Source organism: Panthera leo, chromosome C1 (assembly GCF_018350215.1).
Source record: "Panthera leo isolate Ple1 chromosome C1, P.leo_Ple1_pat1.1, whole genome shotgun sequence".
Classification (NCBI taxonomy): domain Eukaryota; kingdom Metazoa; phylum Chordata; class Mammalia; order Carnivora; family Felidae; genus Panthera; species Panthera leo.
The window spans coordinates 17,186,847-17,207,801 of record NC_056686.1 but is presented as its reverse complement, the minus strand read 5'-3'; the positions used below and the strand labels follow the sequence as shown (position 1 = coordinate 17,207,801).

The following is a 20,955-nucleotide window of genomic DNA, read 5'->3' as shown; positions in this document are numbered from 1 at the left end:
GTTAGATTCTATCAGGATTTATTGATGAGTTGGATATGGGGATATGGGAGAAGGGAGCCAAGGAAGACTTCAAAGCTTATGACCTGAGCAGCTAGAAGGATGGAGTTGCCATTTATTGAAGAATGCTGTACAGAAGGACATTTTGGCAAGATTGAAAGATTGCAGTTCAGTTCTGGACATGTTAAGAGTTAGATGTCTCTTAGACCTCCAAATGGAGCTGTTGAGTGAGCAGTTGCTTATATAATCCTGGAGTTGAGGGGAGAGTTTTGGCTGGAGATTATAAATGGTGGGAGGCATAGGCATCCAGATGGTATTTAAAAACCAGAGTTTGGATGTGGTCACCAAGGAAGTGTGTGCAGCTAAAATAAAGGTCTGAGATCTGATCCCCACAGCCCTCTACGTTTAGAGGTTCGGGAGATGAGAAGGAACTAACTATAACTAGCAAGGGAACTGAGCAGAAAGAGAAAAACCTGGGGTGTGGTATCCTAGAAGTCAAGTGAAGAGAGTTTTCACAAAAGGAAGCTTGGTCAATGATAACAAACTTTCCAAGTAAGACAAGGACTGTGAATTGCCATTTGATTGTGGCAACGTGGATGTCATTAGTGACTTTGGCAGTGGTGGTAAAAGCTGGGTTTGGAGACGATTCAAGAGAGTGGGAGGTGAGGGATTTGAAAATAGCAAGATTGGTATAGCTCTTTTGAGCACTTCTGCTATAAAGGGGAGCAGAGGAATGGGGCAATAACTGGAAGGTGTGTCATAGTCAAGATATATTTTTGTTTTCATTTAAACTTTAAGTGAGAAATTATGATCACTTGTGTGCTGATGAGAATGGTCTATATATAAAGGAGAAAATTGATGATCAGATTGTTGCTGGACCAAGTGTCCTTGAGTAGAAGAGAAGGAATGGGAGCTAGTGCATAAGCTAACAGCATGAGGTAGATTTTCATTTGTACATTCGTCAAAGGTGAGCAGCTGTTAATGTTTCAGGCACTGTGATCCGTACTGGGAATAAAATGAGAACAAGATGTGGGCTCTCTGCTCACATGGAAATTGAACCCTCTTGATGGTGTTATTCCCAGATAGGGTATTGCAACTCACTGATTAAGAAACTTACTCAAAAGTAACTAAAATGTAGATTTGAGTCCAACATAACTTAAAAGTCAGCTATTTCTCACATTCTCCCTACCTTCACAGCTGTCAACGTATTAGTCCGTACCACCATCATCCCTTGTCTGGATTGCCTTGTGAACCTGACTGGTCAGCCTGTTTCTCCATACAGTCCATTTTCTACCTAGCTGACAGCCCTTTAGAACATGTGATACCTACTCACTGCCCAGAACCCCCTGATATCTTCCCAACCCATTTGGAATAAAATGCAAACTCCTAACATGGTTTAACTTAGTCTGGCCCCTGTTCTGTCTTTCCCAACAGGTTTCTATTCCATCACTGTCCTGTATCTGTTTTTCAGATACGTCTAGTGTATTCCCATCTTTTTGCAGTTCCTTTACCTTGGAATGCTCTTTCCTCAGATTTTTCCTTAATTTTCTACCTTAAGTCTCAGTTCAAATTTACTTCTTCAAGGAAGCCTTCCTAATTAAAATATAGCCTCTTCCTCATCATTTATTCCCTTTCCTTGCTTTTTCTTAGCCTTTAACACCTCTTGAAATCATATTGTTTATTTAACTTTTTTCTCTATCAGTAGTATTTAAGTCTCATGTTTGTTTAGACCTTGTTTGTGGTATTCACTGTATCTGTAGAACTTAGAAAAACAAACATGGCACATGAATTGAAGGTATATACAATTCCATGTCTCATGAAAAGTTTGGACAAGTTCTATGAGTTGGGAGGAATCCAGTTATCTATATAGGCTAGGTATTATTTATTGGAACAACTTTAAGCTGATACTTAAAAGATTAATTGGATATGGATAGGGATGGGAGGGATTCAAAATATCTGAGATTTTTTTTACATAGGTATTATTTCTTTAGTCATCTCATGGGTGGAGGGAGCAGCAGAACTTACGTTGTCCTAAGAGAAATGGGGAAAATTAAAGGAACTAGTTGGCAAGTGTGGGTTTTACTTATTTTGTTTTTTGGAAGGAAGAAACATTTGTTACAAATCTATTATATCTACCATATAATACTTAGGAAATACAATTAAAGAAAAAGAATAAAATTAGAACAGTTTTTTCATGCACTGATAAACCACTATTAGTACTATTCTGATACATAGTCATATTTATGTCTGCATCTGTATTCAGAAAACAAAAATTTGGGGCACGTGAGTGGCTCAGTCGGTTAAGCGTTTGACTTCGGCTCAGGTCATGATTTCGTGGTTCATGGGTTCGAGCTCCGTGTCGGGCTCTGTGCTGACAACTCAGAGCCTGAAGCCTGCTTCGGATTCTCTCCCCCACTCGTGCTTTGTCTGTCTGTCTCTCTCTCAAAAATAAATAAGCATTAAAAAAAACCTAAAAACACAAAATTGGCATTGCTAGACTTATTGGTGATTTGAGGTAAAATCAGGACAACCAAGAGGAAATGCTTCGTAGGCAGTTGGAAGTATAAAATTAGGTCTTGGGATGTAAATCTGGGAGATGACTATATAGTAGACCTGGGGAATGGATATGATCTTTAAAAGTGAAGAAAATACAGGGAAGATGAGATAGAGCCATAACTTTGGGAAACATGCAGATTACTACTAGGTGGCCAGAAGAATCACCATGGAAAGGATAGAGAAATAATTAAAGGTGAGAAGACCAGGCTAGTGGAGGATCCTGAAAATTTAAGGGAAGAGAATTTTTAGGAGGCAGCATCACTAATGTTAATGCTTATTGCAAAGGCAAGGAGGATGAGACTGCGGAAGCAAAGTATCCATTAGTGACATTTGGGCATACAGCTTAGCATTAGAGGAAGAAGCCAGTGCTAGTTAAAGAGAGAGCATAGATGGCAAGGGCTTTTCAGAGTGAGTTTTCGTTAGAAACATGGTTCTATAGGGATATCGCATAGATGATGCCTTAGGTGTCTAGTTATTCTCTGTAGCTGCACAGCATTAAGGATATAGTAGATGTGATGTGTTCAAAGCATTTGAAAGTGAAAGGTAAATGGGTAAAGCTTTCTTGTTTGTATATTGCTTTGTTATGGGAAATTTGGCACGTTTGAAGACAAGAACCAGTGGGTAGGAAAGGATGTACTGAGCAAAATAGGAGAGTCGAAGAAATAAAGTTTGCGGTTATTTCCAGAAGAAGGTGGGGAGAAGAAATGGGCTTAGTTATTAGGGGTAAGGAGTTAACCTTGGAAAGGAAGTAAATCTCTTTCTCTGAGGTATAAAGAAGTAAAAATAGTTACTGAGAAAGTTTTTAAGGCTGAGAGGAGAGAATATAAGGACACCGGTGACTTTCCCACACAATCTCCTTGGAATGACTTAGTGAACGAGGATTGGAGACTTCACTGAGACAGAAGGACTGAATAGCTGTTATGTGAGAATTATACTAGGAATTCAAAAGAAGACCTCAAGTTTTGCCAGACAGCAGTGAAGGTAAATTTGATTATTTTGAAAAGGGTTGTCTTAGAACAACTGTTACATTAACACCAGAAACTTAATATCTAGTAATAATTTGGCCATCTTTTGGATTGCTGTTTAACTAATCAGGTCATTTTTCATAGTATGAAAAGATGAAGATGTGTTTCACTAGAAAATTCATCTCTAACACAAACATTTACTCTTTAAGACTGTGTGTGGATTGCAAATGTTTTCATGTGAAAGATTGTCTTCGATGTTGCCGACATGGTGGAAACTTGAAAATTGTGATCTGATATTAAATACTGAGAAGGCTTTTGATTGTTTAATTCTAATTTATGTTATAATTTAATCCTCATTACATAATTTTAATTAAGGTAGAGCACCAAATCCTCAAATGATGAATTTTTTTCACACCTTAAAATGAAATACTCTGACAGAGAAAGGGATACATTGAAGCTCTGGAGGGTTTTGTTTGTTTGTTTTAATTTAACATCCAAGTTAGTTAGCATATAGTTCAACAATGATTTCAGGAGTAGATTCCTTCAGCCCCTTACCCGTTTTGCCCCTCCCCCCTCCCACAACCCCTCCAGCAGCGCTCTTTTTGTTCTCTATATTTGAGAGTCTCTTATGTTTTGTCCCCCTCCGTTTGGATATTATTTTTGCTTCCCTTCCCTTATGTTCATCTGTTTTGTGTCTTAAATTCCTCATACGAGTGAAGTCATACGATACTTGTCTTTCTCTGACTAATTTCGCTTAGCATGATACCCTCTAGTTCCATCCAGAAGCTCTGGAGTTTTAAGTGGTAAAGATACTAGAGTTGAGAAAGCTTGAGGAAGAGCACTTCAGTCTTTATTCAATTCATGTTTTTATAAAAATGCAGAAATATTTCCCAAAGATACATACATGCCCTTTGTTACTTTTGTGAGAAAAGGAAAAACTATAAAAATTAAAAATTTAGAGTTGTTTGTACGAATTTTGCACACTCTTTATTAATTAGCTTCCGTTTTTCCCTATAGAATATTGTTCTCTGTTAATGACCCTAAGGTAATCACAATAAATAAACATTAAGGTTAACCCCCAAAGATTCAAATTGTACTTACTCCTCCTTAACCATCTTTGTGCCCCTAGCCCCTTAGAAAAAGGGCAGTTAGGCTTTATGGCTCTAAAATCAAATGTTTACATTGGGATTGTAATACAGAGATTTTTTTTTCAGGTCTTTGTAGGTAAAATACCAAGAGATTTATATGAGGATGAGTTGGTACCCCTTTTCGAAAAGGCTGGTCCCATTTGGGATCTACGTCTTATGATGGATCCACTGTCTGGTCAGAACAGAGGGTATGCATTTATCACCTTCTGTGGAAAGGAAGCTGCACAGGAAGCTGTTAAACTGGTATGTGATAAAGAAATACACACTGTGTAGCAAGTCATTATTTGAGAGAGTTACCTCAATTAAAAATGTTTGCAGTTAACATTATTTTCTTCAGCTTTTGCTTTGAGTGGTTATATATTGATTAAATTGGTACGTGATCTTTGCTCTGTATTTTCTGATTATAAAAGTAAAAAAGAATGAACATACCCAAGAAATAATGTGTTAGAGAAAGTCTCTCCTAATTCCTAGAAGTTATTTATTAGATTGGCTAGTAACTAAACTTTCATTTGAATATGCATTTGGCTTCTGCAGTTCCCTTTTGATTTTAGGCAGAAAGGATGTCAGTCATTACTATGAAACTTTAGGATAAGATTCTCAAAAGGGTAATGAAGGCCGGGATGGATTCTGCAGAGCGTAACTGAGTAACAGCGACTTTTAGGACATAATTCAGGAAATGATTGAGACTCTTTTATTTTTGTCACCACCTAATCATACAATTTATTTTCTAAGTATATGCCTATTCTTCTATATTTTGTTTTCAGGCCCTTCAGCCTTCTCTGTCTTTAATCTTTCTCTCCTTTTTTTTTTTTTTTTTTTTTTTTTTTTTTTTTTTTTACTATTTTATAGCTAATCTTCTATAATCTAGTAATTTCCTTTTTGCAGGGCCTTTAACTCTTTGTACTTAGTAGTACAATAGTATGACTACTACTAGGAGGAGTAGGAGTAACAGAGTTCTGCAAATGAGGTTTATCTTCACTCCTGTATTGGTACAACCATCTCAGTTACTTAAAATAACAGTGTCATTGTTTTTGCCTACTCTTTCCAGACATCTAAAAGCCTCACTTTGTCTAGTTCCAGTCCTTCTAGAATGGGTACCTCTTCCACCAGGGCTTTTGGTTTCATTAATCACTTCTAAATTACTTCCACTTCTAGCTTGACCCAGATTTTAGTTTTTATTAGGGACTTTTCCTTCTGACTTACTATTGAAAGTTTTCAAAGCTTTATTTCCACATTTTTGGTAATGTATGGATGATTTTATTTTTTAATCACGTATCTTTTAGTAAGGTAATGGGTAAGTAATGTTAAAACCTAAGAAGCTAAAGTTTACCAAGGAAACTATCACCATAGTGATTGAAATAAAACTGTTTTTATTTCCTATTATTTCATGTAATTTTGAAGGTATTTTGAAGGTGTTTGATATGCTGTTTAAAACTTTTCATGTATACATTTAGAATTCTGTGTTTTGTGTAGAATGTGAAATTCTTTTAAATTTCTTTTGTATTAATTATACATAGTTGTTACTCTTTTTGTATTGTTATTTTGCCTTTGGCTTATCTGTATCTAATTTTATCTCCAAGGACCCTGAATGATCAGTCTTGGGTATTTTTTCTGAAGTTCTCTGGACAATTTTTCAGATAGATCACATTGAAATATTAAATAAGATACTTTAAAAAATAAAGTGAAATAACTGAGTCATTTTTATCCAGAGGAGCAGTGAAAGTTAACAAAACCAAACTAAGATGAGAGACCATAACAAGTTCTAAAATACACATTTATGTAATGGTAAGCATGAGGGAACTCGGTGAGTTCATGAAGCAGGAAGTGTTTGACCTTAAATTGTTGAATTTTTTAGATTGAGATCAGTCGTCCTGAGTTTGGGATGGTTGTGGGGTATCTGGTTCTCGTCTTCCTTGCAGTGTGACAGCTATGAAATTCGCCCTGGTAAACACCTTGGAGTGTGCATTTCTGTGGCAAACAACAGGCTTTTTGTTGGATCAATTCCGAAGAATAAGACTAAGGAAAACATTCTGGAAGAATTCAGTAAAGTCACAGGTAAAACAAAAATGTATTTAGTAGAAGTTAGTTTTGGGACGTCTGTGGTACTATTTATAAGTACAAAAAAAAAAAAAGGTGTATATTAATCTAAAAATTCAAACAAATCTTCAATGTTTAAGTTGCCTCCTTTCTACTTTGCAGTGGTTTGGACTAAGTGTGTTCCCTCTCATCCTTAATTTCTTGGAATGACCCCTTCACTTCTGTGCCTTAGCTTTTGCCATAGTCTTGCCCTGAAGGCTTCCCAACATTAAGTGTGCTTCAGGGCCAAGAGGGTGAGAGTTCTTATCCTTCCTGTTGCCTTGTCTAAATCAGATTTTGGAAAATTTCTGATTCTAAATCCATGGAATTGAGATGTTTGTTGAACATCACAGGTCTATATACATTTATAACTGAAACAAAATTTAACAAAACTGTTAATTTCACTTTTTATGCATGATTTAGCATGGTATTTCCTGTTCCTTTTTTTTTTTTTTTTTTTTTAATGTGGGTAGGAATATACTGTTGCTGGCTATGGTTTAAAAAAAACATTGATTTAGACCATTACTTCCCCTCATAAAAACCATGTTTTTGTCTTCCAGATATATTATCCTTTCTCCTTCCTTGATGCTGTCATCTGTTGCTCTTCTGGTTTCAGTCTTTCATTAATTGGAGATTGCTCTGGCTCGTAGTGTTTCTCTTCTGCCCTAAATTGACTTATTTGTAGTACCTTTAACATGTATATCAACGAACTGTCCAATCCTCTAGCCTCCTAGTTTAATGACCACCTCATCCCCAGTTCTTTACCTCAGCACCCCCACATCCAGATCACATTCTGGATCTTGCCGCCAGAAATTCTCCCCACTCCAAAATCTTGATTCCTAGCATTCCGCTTTGTAACCACTGCCACCGCCTGTCACAGTTGTGTTGGTTACGTACCCCTTATGGTGCAGTTCTTTGACTTCATCACTTTGTTAGTTTTCTGGCTTCTTACCCATTTAGTCATTCCTTCAGCAAGTGTTGATATCTAGTGCCTGTTAAGTGGTGGCATTGTGCTATTTGCTGGGATACAGTGGTGAATAAGATGTATTATCTGCCCTTGTAGAGTTTATATTCTGGGAAAGGAGATAAGACAAAAAAATTAAAGAAATATTTATACATTGGGGTAAGCAGTAAGCACTGAGAAGAGGGAGATGATACTTAGCTAGAGAATAGCTACTATCCTTGCTTTGATGGTTATGGAAGGCTTTTCTGATAAGATGACATTTCAACCAAGACCCAACAAATGAGGAGGATGTAGCATTCGAAGAGCAAAGGGATGTGCGTTCCAAGAGAGCAACACATACCACAGCTCCAAGGCAAGAGAGAAGTTGGTGTATTAAAGTAACTGAGAGAAGGCCAGTGTTCTTCAAATTACTGTAGAATTAAGGGTAGAATTATATGAGATGCCACAGGGGGCTTTTGTGGACCATGTAAGGAGTTTAGATTTTTTGTGTAATGAGAAGGTATTTGGAGGTCTCAAGCAGGGAGTAATGTCTGTTTCATGCTTATAGAATATTATCGCTGCTGCCATATGGATAATGGTTTAGAGGGGCTTAGGAGGAGAAGCTAATTAATTAGTTGAGGCTGTCATGGTAGTTAAGATAGAAGATTGGACTAGGATAATAGCCATGAAGGTGAAAAGAGGTAGATGGGCTCAGAATTGGGTAGGGGAGTACAGGAGGTAAAGGAAGAAATCAAGAATGAGTCCTCAATTTCCGTCTTGAGAACCAGGAGGTGGGACTGTTTGTTAGATAGAGAAGTAGAGAAGACAGATTTAGGGAACGGTGACTGCGGTTTTGGACATGTTAAATTCGAAATGTCTTTAAGTCTGGGCTAGAACCAAAACCTAAGCATTCTTAAGGATGTAGATAGCTTTTAAAAGTACAAAGTAGCCGATACTACCTAGAAAGAACATATGTGGAAAGATGAGAACACAAGACAGTAATATTTAGCAGTCATTTTCATTCTTAGCAAAAACCTTAATTTTTAAGTTAGATCCAAGGATGATTTTTGGTAATGAGTATTTGTTGAATGTAAGTTCTCTTGGGTTTATGTTAATAATTTGGGTTTTAAGTTCCTTGGTAGTGTTTTCATAAATTACAAGGTCATGTTATATCAAACACTCTAAAACACTATAGAATGTTATACGTCAGCATATAGTGGTTGGACCTGTTGTTTATGGCTGTACCCTCAGGACCCTGAAAAATTAAAAGGGAACATAAAATACTGTGTCAAAACCCATATCTAACAATGCTGATTTAATTGTCTACTAGGTAATTAGGGAACCCTTTTGAGGCTTCTTCAATATTTTTTGCTCTTCGGCAAATGGATTTAGGTCTGCCTAATCGCTAGATGTGTGGTGGATGCTTTTGGCTTATATATCTGGCTGTTGGTTTAACAGAGGGTTTGGTGGACGTTATTCTCTATCATCAACCCGATGACAAAAAGAAGAATCGGGGGTTCTGCTTCCTTGAATATGAGGATCACAAGTCAGCAGCACAAGCCAGACGCCGGCTGATGAGTGGAAAAGTAAAAGTATGGGGAAATGTAGTTACAGTTGAATGGGCTGACCCTGTGGAAGAACCAGATCCAGAAGTCATGGCTAAGGTAAATGCAGTTGCTTGGGATGGGGATGAGATTATCATTTAAATTTTGTACTTAGAATAAAGCTCAATTTTTAAACGTTTTATGATAAATACAGATTGTAGCTCTTGATCTTAATTATTTAGGCAAGGACCTGCTTTAATACCAAACTTAACATCCTGTCTTGGTATCCAGAAGTTTCTTTTAATCCTCCCTTTTCCCAGAGATTAAATGTGCAAAGGAACTGAAATGAAATCCCTTTAAGTATTTTCATACACGCTGAGAATTTGTTTAGTGCTAGGCACTAGGAGGGATACAGAGGTTTATAAAAGACCAGGACTTGTTGAATAAAGTAATGTTTTGGAGATTATGAATTGTAATCTTCATTGACCATACTATGACTTTTTTCATCTAATGGTCAAGCTCCCTTAGAGTATTGTCTCCATGAAGAAAGACAAAGGGTTATCATGTTTGCTGTTACGTGATAGTGGCAAAATATGCACGGCAAGTCCTGTGGCAGGCCCTTGCTTTCCTCCTGAATCTTATACTTGCGTTGCTGCGATCTTTGCCTGGTAAATAATGGTGCCATGAGATCTGATGGTTAGGCTTTCATTTGGGTGACTCCAGGGATTGAAGGGACACATCAGAGTGGCATCTCTGCTGGTTCTAGTGAGTTTTTGTGTATTTTGGTGTGTCTCTTCCCTTCTTGGTAATAAGGCAGCAACTCTTTGATGGCCAGAAATTAGTGGTTGAATTCTTTTAGACTAAGAAGTCTTTCTTTAAAGGTTTTTTTTTTTTTCCAGGTTCTGAGCAAGTAGTCTTCACTCTAACTAGTTTGAAGGAGAGCCAGCCCCAGTTTTTACTAGTATGATCAAGTTTTTGTAGGCACAGACCTCTTGGGATTAAGAGAAGATCCATTGAAAATGAATCAGAGGCTTTCAGATGTGCTGCTCAGTATCTTTTTCTCATTTCTTGAACAGATTTGTGTTAAGGAAGGGACTGGGAATTTAAATAGCTCTGATTTTTTATTTTTATTTTTTACTAACATTTTAATTCCGTTTGTTTATTCTAATGCAATTTGACTTTGGGCAAGCTACTGAACTTGGATGTTCTCTGTTTTATTGGAATTGGATAAGTCTCTTAAGAACCCTTACAACTTTGACTGCCTTGTAGAAACAGTACAGTTTGTATTACCTTTTCTATAAAAACGTGTTTAAAATAGCATGTGTCATGTGTAATATATCTACACATTATAAGAGGTAAATAAAATTCCCAGAGAATGTAAGTGTAGCTGGTAATTTGCTCATCAACGCTTTTCACATACCTCTTGTAACCTTTCAGATTGAAATTCATCCTAAACTTTTTTCTGTAGGGTTAGAAAACGTCAACATTTTATGCGAGGAACTATTCTTCCGAGGTCATAAACAAGTTTCAGAAAGAAAGGGAGGCCTCGATAAACTTGAATAATACTTACTGAATAAATTTGATCGGATAATATTGATTTCTTTATTGTTTTCTAAATTCCACCAGGGGGGTCCTACCCTAAAGAGTAAAAGCTTCTGGTATTACTTCACTCTATCAGTGTTGTAATTCATTGGAAGATATTTTGTCAACTTGGGTCAGTTTTATAATAAATCAAAACCTAAGTGCCTAAATGTATTTTTCTTAAAGGGACTTTGTTCCTTTGGAACGTTTTAAACAAAGTTTCAACAAATAATTTTTATATAGTCTGTTGTGGTTTCATCTCCAAAAAGAATAAAAGATCTGTGTTGAATTTTTTTTAGAAAAGTAAACCAACGGAGGCCTGCATAACATAGAGCTTGACCTCTGTGACAACACTGCAAAAATAAAGGGGGTGGAGGTGAAAGTGGACGATGTTAGGTTTTTTCACCTTGAATTAATACCTTTCCTCAGATAATTTTTATTCATATAGCCCTTTATCTAAGGTAACAACTTATTCAGTGAGTGTGTTAATTTTTTTCTTTGAATAGGTAATACAGTTCCTTAGTTCAAAAATCAAAATTATGAAGAAAGGTATAGTCGAAGAAGTCCCACTTCTACTTAATCCCGTCTGTCATATTCCCTGTCCCTGATACACACCCAGTTTTAGTAGTCTCTGGTTTATTTTTTTAGAGGTTCTTTCCTGACTTTACGTGATGGTTACAGGTAACCTACTATATTCACTGATCTATATTTGCTTTATTCACTATCCTATTAGCTCTAAGGAAGTGTACCATTATTATGCATACCACTAAAAAGTTATTAAATGTTGCCAATTTATGACCTAGTGCTTGCGTGTCACATCGACTATAAGTTGGATACCTATTTCGGAGCTGTGAAAGAGGGAAAAAATGTCTTGCCAAAAGTGTGTCCTGTTAGTCTCTTCATATCCACTCTTAGAACTCTTCCTCATTTTTTATGGCTACATAATAGTTCCATTCTGTGGATTATACTGTGCTGTGTTCAACTAACTAGACATTGGGTTGTTTCTAATGTTTTATTATTACAATGCTGTAATGAATGAGCTTGTATCTTGTTAGTTGATACAAGTTCAGATATGTCTGTAGAATAGATTCTCAGAGATAAAATTGTGGGCCAAAGAGTAAATGCATCTGTAATTATTAAGATACTGCTATATTCCCCTGGTACTGTTTTACTCACGCACCAGCAAAATACAAGAGGCCCATTTTCCTCATCGTTGTTAAATAGCGTATGATCTTATTTTGGATTTTGCCAGTCTGGTAAATGATAGATCTCAAAACCATTGTGATTGCTTCTCTTCCTATGCATGGGTTCAAGTTTTTAATATGTTGAGGGCCATTTGTGTTTCTTTATATGAACAATGTATTTGTGAATTATGCATATCTTTTTGTTTCCATTGAGCTTTTTTTTTTTCCTTTTCCTGGAGCTCCGATACTAAAAAAGAAAGATGAACTCTAATATAAGTCATTTGTCTTTTGGCTCCACTTCTGGTATTTTTGCCATATGAAAGTCACTTATTTCTAGTAGTTGAATTTTATCACTCCTTTATATAATAGATTTTCAATCACAGAGCCTTCCTTAGAGCAATGTTTACATAAAGGAATTACCCTTATTTTCTTCTAATATTTTTCAGTCTCTCCCCATCCCCATCCCTGTCCACCCCTTTGGAAGTTTTTGATCTATTTGGGGTTTATCCTGGTATATATAGTGTGAGGTATAAATCCAACTTTTTTTTGTTAAGTTTTTATTTTTAAGTAACTTTACACCCAGCATGTGGCGTGAACTTACAATCCTGAGATCAGCAGTTGCATGTTCCACTGAGCCAGTCAGGCGCCCCCCCCCCCCCCAATTTTTATTTTTACCCAGATGAACACTACACTGTTCCAGTGATTTAAGAGTTATAATTTGTTATATGTGGTAGGGCTAGTCTCTAAATTTTGTTCTTTTGTTCTTTTTTTTTTCCCCCTATTTCTTGTTTATTTTTTCATAAGAACTTTGGAATCTGCTCACTCAGTTCTAGGGGGGAAAGCCCCAAAACATACTGTTTTAGAGGGTGTTGAGGGACGATGTTAAATTTTTGAATCAACCTAGTAATTATGTGTTGGTTCCTTGAGGGTTCTGTTCACAGTGTTAGGGATTTTAATGGCAGGGCAAGAGAAGGACCCAATAATCTATATAAATTGGTAACTGACAATAATTTTCTTGGTAGTTTTGATACTTTCTGTGATGTACTTTTAATATTTAATGTTTTTGAAAAGGCAAGGTTGCCATGAGGATAGGAAGAAATACTTTTAGTGTAAGACTTCAGCTAAAATTAAGTAGCCAGTGCCAATTTTGTGTATTTGTTGTATTAGGTGAAAGTTTTATTTGTGAGAAACTTGGCTACTACAGTGACAGAAGAAATATTGGAAAAGTCATTTTCTGAATTTGGAAAACTCGAAAGAGTGAAGAAGTTGAAAGATTATGCATTTGTTCATTTTGAAGACAGAGGAGCAGCTGTTAAGGTAGACATTTTGAAATTTTGCATCTTGATATTCGAATTTTGTTGTTGAAACTTGCTAAGCCCGTAAAATGACTTTAAAAACTGAAATAAAATTGGTTTTCAGCTTTTGCCGAGCTCTGGAACTATCTTTTAATTATCTGAAGTGGTAATAGTTTAACAGGTAAGACTTCATATTTCAAAGCCTGATTATTACTAACTGGGCTTGTGATTTCAGGCAAGTAGTTTTAATCTCTGTATTGTTTTTGTAAACCTAGGGTTTGATAGCGTGATGCCTTGGAAATATTACAAGGTGTATTAATTAGCTGTTGTAAATGGTAAAACAGGTAATGAATGTACTATAACTACTCTGTGGATTTATGAAGGAACCTGAGCCTTGTACATGACTTCACACACAGTACAGCATATTTAATTCAGCAGATGTGTTCTGAGAGAATGGTTAGTTCCTTTTTTTTTTTTTTTCTTAATGTTTGTTTATTTTGAGAGAAAGAGACAGATTATAAGTGGGGGAGGAACAGAGAGAGAGACCCAGAATCCAAAGCAGGCTCCAGGCTCTAAGCTGTCAGCACAGAGCCCAGCACAGGGCTGGAATTCACAAACTGTGAGATCATCACCTGAGCTGAAGTCAGACGCTTAACTGACTGAACCACCCAGGCACCCCTTTAGTCTTGCCTTTCTTCAGTCATTTTAGAATTCTAATAGTATTAACTGCTTTTGCTGGTTTCAGTAGTTGTTAGAGATATTTCTTGCATGTAATAGTTGATTTGATGATAGTAATGAAAATGGTGAAAAAAGTAGTTTCGTGTGGTGGCTATGACATCAAAGCTGAATACCCTGCTGTTTTTCTCTCCTAATGGATCAGTATCATTTTTAATGTGTAAAATTTCTAGTTTCTTGTTCCTCTTGCCTTTCCTAGTGGGGGAAAGAAGACAAAACACTAAAAAAGCTTTTTATGTATTTGGGGAAATACGTTCAAAATCCTCAGTGACTCATTCAGGCTTAGTTCTTTTCCTACATGTTCTGTTGGTGGAGTGGTGCCACCTCTAATTTGAGCAGTTTTTGTTTCCTGCCTAGGGTGTACTGCTTTAAAGTGTGCCTTATAGAATCTTTGACTCGTTAGAATTTATTAGTTTGCTGCTTTTTTTTTTATGTTTGTTTATTTTTGAGAGAGATCACGTGAACAGAGGAGGGGCAGAGAGAGGAGGGACAGAGGATCTGAAGCTGGTTCTGTGCTGACAGCAGAGAGACCGGTGCAGGGCTTGAACTCACAAATCGTGAGGTTGTGACCTGACCCGAGGTTGGATGCTCAACCAACTGAGCCACCCAGGCGCCCCTGTTGGTTTGCTTTTTGATGGAAACTAATTAATGAGATAGCACTGCTTATCAAATTCACAGTTTAGTACAGAATCTAATGCTTGGTTTCTGAAATTGCCAAAGGTATGAAACACGGATAACTGATAAATTTATACCTTCTAAACACTCATTTTCATTCAGTCCTTATTAAATAAATAGTTGTCTCTAATTAAAAATAATCATAAAAATTGATTGGGTGGTTTGCCACATTACAAAATTTATCAGCATCTGGGAGGCTTTTGTAGACTTGACTTAGTTGCTTTAGGTGAAGGAGCCAAAAGCTAATGTGGTAAAGGGGAGAATTAGCTTGTAGAGGAGGACTGATTTAGTCTTTGTTCAGATACTTTTTATCACTGAATGCTCCTTATAGATAGAGCATTTTATTCTGTTCATCCAGAGAAGAAAAGGTTGTGTAAGAAAACAGAAAAGCTGTGGTGAGGAGGTGATACCTCGTTACTGAGTTACTTGAACTTTGATGTATGGCAGAGGCTGTTAGGTGGAACAGCGTAGGTAAAGGACAGAGCATAGAATACTTATGGTTACTGCTTCCCAGGTGAGTACTTGAGTCTTCATTAGTCCACGCCTGTTCTGGCCTCTGTGCTCTTAACTGTTCAGGGGAAGTATGTTTTAGGTGAAGTGTTGTGGGGGAAACCTAGGCAATTTTTGGTCAGTATCTTGTTCCGTTTAATTGACAACCGCATTCAGTAACGTCATTTGTCTTTAATATCTTTAAGATTTTTATGGAAGAGTAGTTTCAGATTTACATGTTGAATGCCATGTTTTTTATTTAAAAATTTGAATCCTGAAAAGTTTGTGTTAATACTGGTGCTTTTCCCAGATGTGGATTTGCTTCTTTGGTATGGCTCAACTTGGAGGGGTTAGTTATTTAGAATTAAGGAGCAGTGATAGGCAGCCCTCGAAGCCCCTTTACCTTTTTAAATATAATAGTATTAATAGTAACCGACTGAGCCACCCACATTCTTTTGCCAGTTAAGATAGTTGTGAAATAAATTGCTTATTAATTGTATTAAGTGGCACAGACATGTTTTTGTAATTATGTTTTAAAGTACTAGTTTACTTGCAACATAAACTTATTTTTGTAATTTTGTATAGGCCATGGATGAAATGAATGGCAAAGAAATAGAAGGGGAAGAAATTGAAATAGTCTTAGCCAAGCCACCAGACAAGAAAAGGAAAGAGCGCCAAGCTGCTAGACAGGCTTCCAGAAGCACTGCGTGAGTCTACATTTTAATAAATACATCTCTGAACAAGGAATAACTTGGTAATAGAGATCAAGTTAGTAAAAAATTTAGGATTGGTCTTGATGTAAGCTAATTTGTTTTTTTCTTTTCTCCCTTCCTTCCGTTGCTAGGTATGAAGATTATTACTATCACCCTCCTCCTCGTATGCCACCTCCAATTAGAGGTCGGGGTCGTGGTGGGGGGAGAGGTGGATATGGCTACCCTCCAGATTACTATGGCTATGAAGATTACTATGATGATTACTATGGTTATGATTATCACGACTATCGTGGAGGCTATGAAGATCCCTACTACGGCTATGATGATGGCTATGCAGTAAGAGGAAGAGGAGGAGGAAGGGGAGGGCGAGGTGCTCCGCCACCACCAAGGGGGCGGGGAGCACCACCTCCAAGAGGTAGAGCTGGCTATTCACAGAGGGGGGCACCTTTGGGACCACCAAGAGGCTCTAGGGGTGGCAGAGGGGGTCCTGCACAACAGCAGAGAGGCCGTGGTTCCCGTGGATCTCGGGGCAATCGTGGGGGCAATGTAGGAGGCAAGAGAAAGGCAGACGGGTACAACCAACCTGATTCCAAGCGCCGTCAGACCAACAACCAACAGAACTGGGGTTCCCAACCCATCGCTCAGCAGCCGCTTCAACAAGGTGGTGACTATTCTGGTAACTATGGTTACAATAATGACAACCAGGAATTTTATCAGGATACTTATGGGCAACAGTGGAAATAGACAAGTGAGGGCTTGAAAATGATATTGGCAAGATCCGATTGGCTCTAGATCTACATTCTTCAAAAAAAAAAATTGGCTTAACTGTTTCATCTTTAAGTAGCAGTTTGCTGCCATTTGTATTGGGCTGAAGAAATCACTATTGTATATATACTCAAGTCTTTTTATTTTTTTCCTCTTTTCATAAATGCTCTTGGACATTATTGGGCTTGCAGAGTTCCCTTATTCTGGGGGTTACAATGCTTTTATCGTTTCAGGCTTCATTTTAGTTTCAAAAACAAGCTGAGCACACTGTTAAATCATGATTTTGCAGAACCTTTGGTTTTGAACAGTTTCATTTTTTTTTGGATTTGGGATAGATTACATAGGAGTATGGAGTATGCTGTAAATAAAAATACAAGCTAGTGCTTTGTCTTAGTAGTTTTAAGAAATTAAAGCAAACAAATTTAAGTTTTCTTGTATTGAAAATAACCTATGATTGTATGTTTTGCATTCCTAGAAGTAGGTTAACTGTGTTTTTAAATTGTTATAACTTCACACCTTTTTGAAATCTGCCCTACAAAATTTGTTTGGCTTAAACGTCAAAGCCGTGACAATTTGTTCTTTGATGTGATTGTATTTCCAATTTCTTGTTCATGTAAGATTTCAATAAAACTAAAAAATCTATTCAAAACATTACCTATTTCAAATTCAATTGTGTCCTAAAACATTATTTTATTCGTAATCCTTGCGAGGAATATTGTTTTCAAATTATAACTGCCTATGTGAGTGATCAAATTCATGCAAAATTTCTTGTCTATTCCAATATGTACCGTGGCTATCAGACTGAGAATTAGTCTAAATTCTAGTATTTATTCCAAATAGCACTTTATTGGTTGGTGTTCTCTCATAGTCTCTTCTAATTTTGAAATTTTATCCTTTATTTTTATAAAAACAGGTTCAAAGGCTTTTGAACATTCTTGCAGGCATTGGATAATTTGCGTTAAATAAAAATGGGGCTGGGGAAGCAGACTGCAATTTATTTTGACCCACATTCTTTCTATAAAGGATAATTTGTTGCCTGAAGAACTTACTTGCTGGATAAGTGAATGTATAACAGGAAAAAAATGTTAGTACTGTGGCGTCAATTGCACTGCGGACTAAACATCAATTTTAGCGTACGTGATTGTGACTATCACTTCAGTTACTGGTTTAGGAATATAATTTCCAATTGTAAATTTGCTTTGAGAAGCACTCATGCCTTTTAAGAGGCTTAAAAATACCCACTTCTGACTTTCTGTTAATACCTCTTACTTTTATTTTATTTTTTTTACTACCCTACTGGCTAAAGTTTTTATTGGCCGAGTTATAACACCTATTTCCCTGTTTCCTTTAGAAATTCTGAATTATTGCAATGGCAGTTTTACTTGAGAATAAGAGGAACAAAAGAATCCCACCTTGACAGTGCAGAAAAGTCTGGATCACTTTCAAATTACCATAAAATTTTCCCTTATGTTTTATTCTTAGGTGGGTCTAAAATGTCGTTAAATTATAAAAATAAGCCATTAGGGAATAATTAATTAAAATGGACACACCTTTATTATGTGTTTTGTTCCTGTTTGGTGTCTTTTATGACAGCAGTAGTAAATTTCAAAATCATAAGCCACTTAATATGAATGTGCTTAGATCATATTTTGGGTTTCATGGCTTCTCTTTTGACTTCAAATAAGAGAATACTTACTGATGAAAGTCTATGTCTCATTTCTCTTTAAAAGTACACTTATTATATAATTCAGTAAGTTAATAGGCCTTATTAATATTCCTTTTGTTTTCGGAAACTCATAAAGGAATTATATAGTCTGTTGTATTTTCAAATTAACATGGGTATCTGTTTGGTAAAGCTTAGATCTAGGTGTTTTTCTTATGCCCATGTATGCAAGTAAAGACACCAAATATTCTTTAAATGCTGCTTTTAAACTTTGAAAATACAATCTGTAGTTGTAACAATAAGCCTAAATTAGACTTAAATATAATCCTGAATTTTCTTGGAAAGAAGAAAGCATTTACAAGTAAAACTTGAATTGTTTGTATTTTTTAAAAATTTGATGTTACCAGCTACAAAGTCACGATGAAGAAAATTAGGAATGGGAAAAACAGTGATTCTGAAACAGATTAATTTATTTTGCTTCCCCTACCCATCCTAAAATATAAACCCTAGCAAAAACATAAGACTAAATAAAATTTGGGTCCCATGTCAAAATCCTTTCCTTTAATTGCAAATAATATTTTACTCTCATCTATTAAAATATGCCTGAGTTGTCCCTCTAATATTGCTTTATAGGGTTTTTGTAGCTATTTTATTCAATAGAAAAACACAACTTTTTGAGCATTAAATCTCATTTTAGAGCTTTTTCCCTTGTTGATGTCTTGTAAACTATTGCTGTAGCAGCATTCAGAGAAAATAGATTAAGAGCTTAACTTTTCACAGAAATAAATCTAACCATCTAATCTATAAACCTCAAATACGTCCATTGAGGAGGTCTTTGTTTTAGATTTTCATTAGGTGTTTTATTTTAATGAATTTTTTTAATGAGTTCTGGGAAATTTCATTTCCTGCTCTTGTGCCATCTTTTTTGTTCCCCAACCTAATTCATTTGCTTTTACTTATGAGCCTGCTGCAGTAATGTGTGTTGGGAAATCTATTTATTTCATATTGAGGCCAACCTCTTCATAGGTACCCTCCTGAGACTGACATAAATATACCCCTTCCCCATAATGGAATGCTAATTTTTATTTGATCACTCATTTATAGCAGTTGCTTAAATGTATGTATTTATATGATGGTGTTTTAATTTTTTAAAAGCAAAAAAGTTCTAATAAGTTGCCAGATTTCTAATAAATCCAAGTTTATTTGATCAATTGATATGGAAATTGAGTTACTATGGTTCTGTAGTTTTTTAAGCGAAAGTTCAGCATAATTGTTTTTCAGTTTTCTTAGTTACTGGGGTTATTCTGCATAAGAAAGCCCAATGCTTTCTGCTAGTAGACAATTTTTCTCTCATTTGACTTTGAAATCTGACTTAGGAGGTGAACCCTCTTTTTAAAAAGAACAGCATGCATCAAAATAAATTCTGTTTTAAATTCCAAAAGAGAAGAGACCTAAAATTCCATTCCTAGCATAAAGCCACATAATATTCTTGAAACTCATTACATCATTTGCCTCCTGCCCATTTGGATAATCATACCTATGTTTTATTAATTGTGTATTATTTGTAAAAACCAAAACCTTTCCAGTAAATACTTGCTATAAGGCTATTATTTGTCAATTATAAAGACTTTTACATATGGTAAAATTTGCAGTTTTGATTTTCCAAAGAGGATTTTGTTACATTGAGCTATCCAGTATTCTTAAAGAAAACCAACTGAAGTATGTGGAAGAAATTTTAATGTTAGTTTTGTCCCTTACCGTGTGGCATTTCTTAAGTGAGCAGCTAAGAAAAAGCCTTATAGAAAGAGTGCACTGGATTTATAAGTGTGTTTATGTTTCTCTAAGAATGGGAGCTTCTGTTAACTTAGTTCTGAGTAAGCCTGGGGATTGGGTGACTGACTAGAGAATTCAGAATGACAAATCCACTAACCAAGCATGTTTACTTTTGCACTAGAAGTTTGTGATTAGTTTTGATTTTTGAAATGCAAACACCAAGCCTTAAAAGTACTGCATATTTAATGTATTAGTCAGTAATTAATATTTATATTTAATTTGAAGTGTAGTTACTGTTAATCTTTCTAGAATAGTTTTTTTTTCTTTTTAAATATATATACATACGTATTTTTTATTTAGAGGTTACCAGAAGCTCTGGGTTTTTTGTTTTGTTTTTGTTTTTTAACCATTTTCAGATGTTATCCAGAAATCTGCAAGTGTACTTTTCCTGTTTTAACTCCTTCCTTTTATCACCTGACTATCAGGGAAGCGAGGTTGAGGCTGCCCTGACCTGACATGTCATGATGTCGACTTGCTAGGTGGGGTTCGCTGGGGACGATAACCAGTGGAATTGTTGGTAAGAAATTTTTTTTTCCTATTTTTTTTTTTATCAGTAGTGGGGCATTAAGTGTGGGAGGATGCCCATATTTTATAAGTGGGCATTTATGTTGGCCTTGTAGACAAATAAGACATAATATTAAATAATTTTGTTCTTAATAGGAACATATAATAAGTACTTCATACTTTGTATTGTCAAATTATAGTTTAGCAGGAAAGGCCTGCAAGTATGAAGTAATGAAATACTCAGGGTATATTTTAAGTGATCGAAATAGACACCTTACAAGATAGACTC

At 36.0% G+C, this 20,955-nt stretch overlaps 1 protein-coding gene and 1 long non-coding RNA gene across 7 annotated transcripts in view; one reads left to right on the top strand and one right to left on the bottom strand.

The window, feature by feature from the left end:
- The window catches only part of HNRNPR (heterogeneous nuclear ribonucleoprotein R), a 34,731-nt gene extending 15,031 nt beyond the window's left edge, over window positions 1–19,700 (top strand). For 4 of the 6 annotated variants that reach the window (XM_042949772.1, XM_042949771.1, XM_042949775.1 and 1 more), the window contains 6 exons: window positions 4,733–4,909; window positions 6,586–6,721; window positions 9,135–9,349; window positions 13,162–13,311; window positions 15,774–15,895; window positions 16,033–19,700. In XM_042949772.1, coding sequence (XP_042805706.1) covers window positions 4,733–4,909; window positions 6,586–6,721; window positions 9,135–9,349; window positions 13,162–13,311; window positions 15,774–15,895; window positions 16,033–16,645 — 1,413 coding nt within the window. In that variant the 3' untranslated portion in view covers window positions 16,646–19,700. The remainder of the gene's footprint in view (window positions 1–4,732; window positions 4,910–6,585; window positions 6,722–9,134; window positions 9,350–13,161; window positions 13,312–15,773; window positions 15,896–16,032) is intronic. The other 2 variants (XM_042949774.1, XM_042949776.1) reach the window with 1 other exon arrangement.
- Window positions 6,610–16,566, bottom strand: LOC122226509. Its single transcript, XR_006205653.1, has 3 exons — window positions 16,485–16,566; window positions 7,640–7,815; window positions 6,610–6,696 (listed from the first exon to the last, which is right to left on the bottom strand). It is a non-coding gene; the product is annotated as an uncharacterized LOC122226509 (long non-coding RNA).
- Window positions 19,701–20,955: the final 1,255 nt, after the last annotated feature.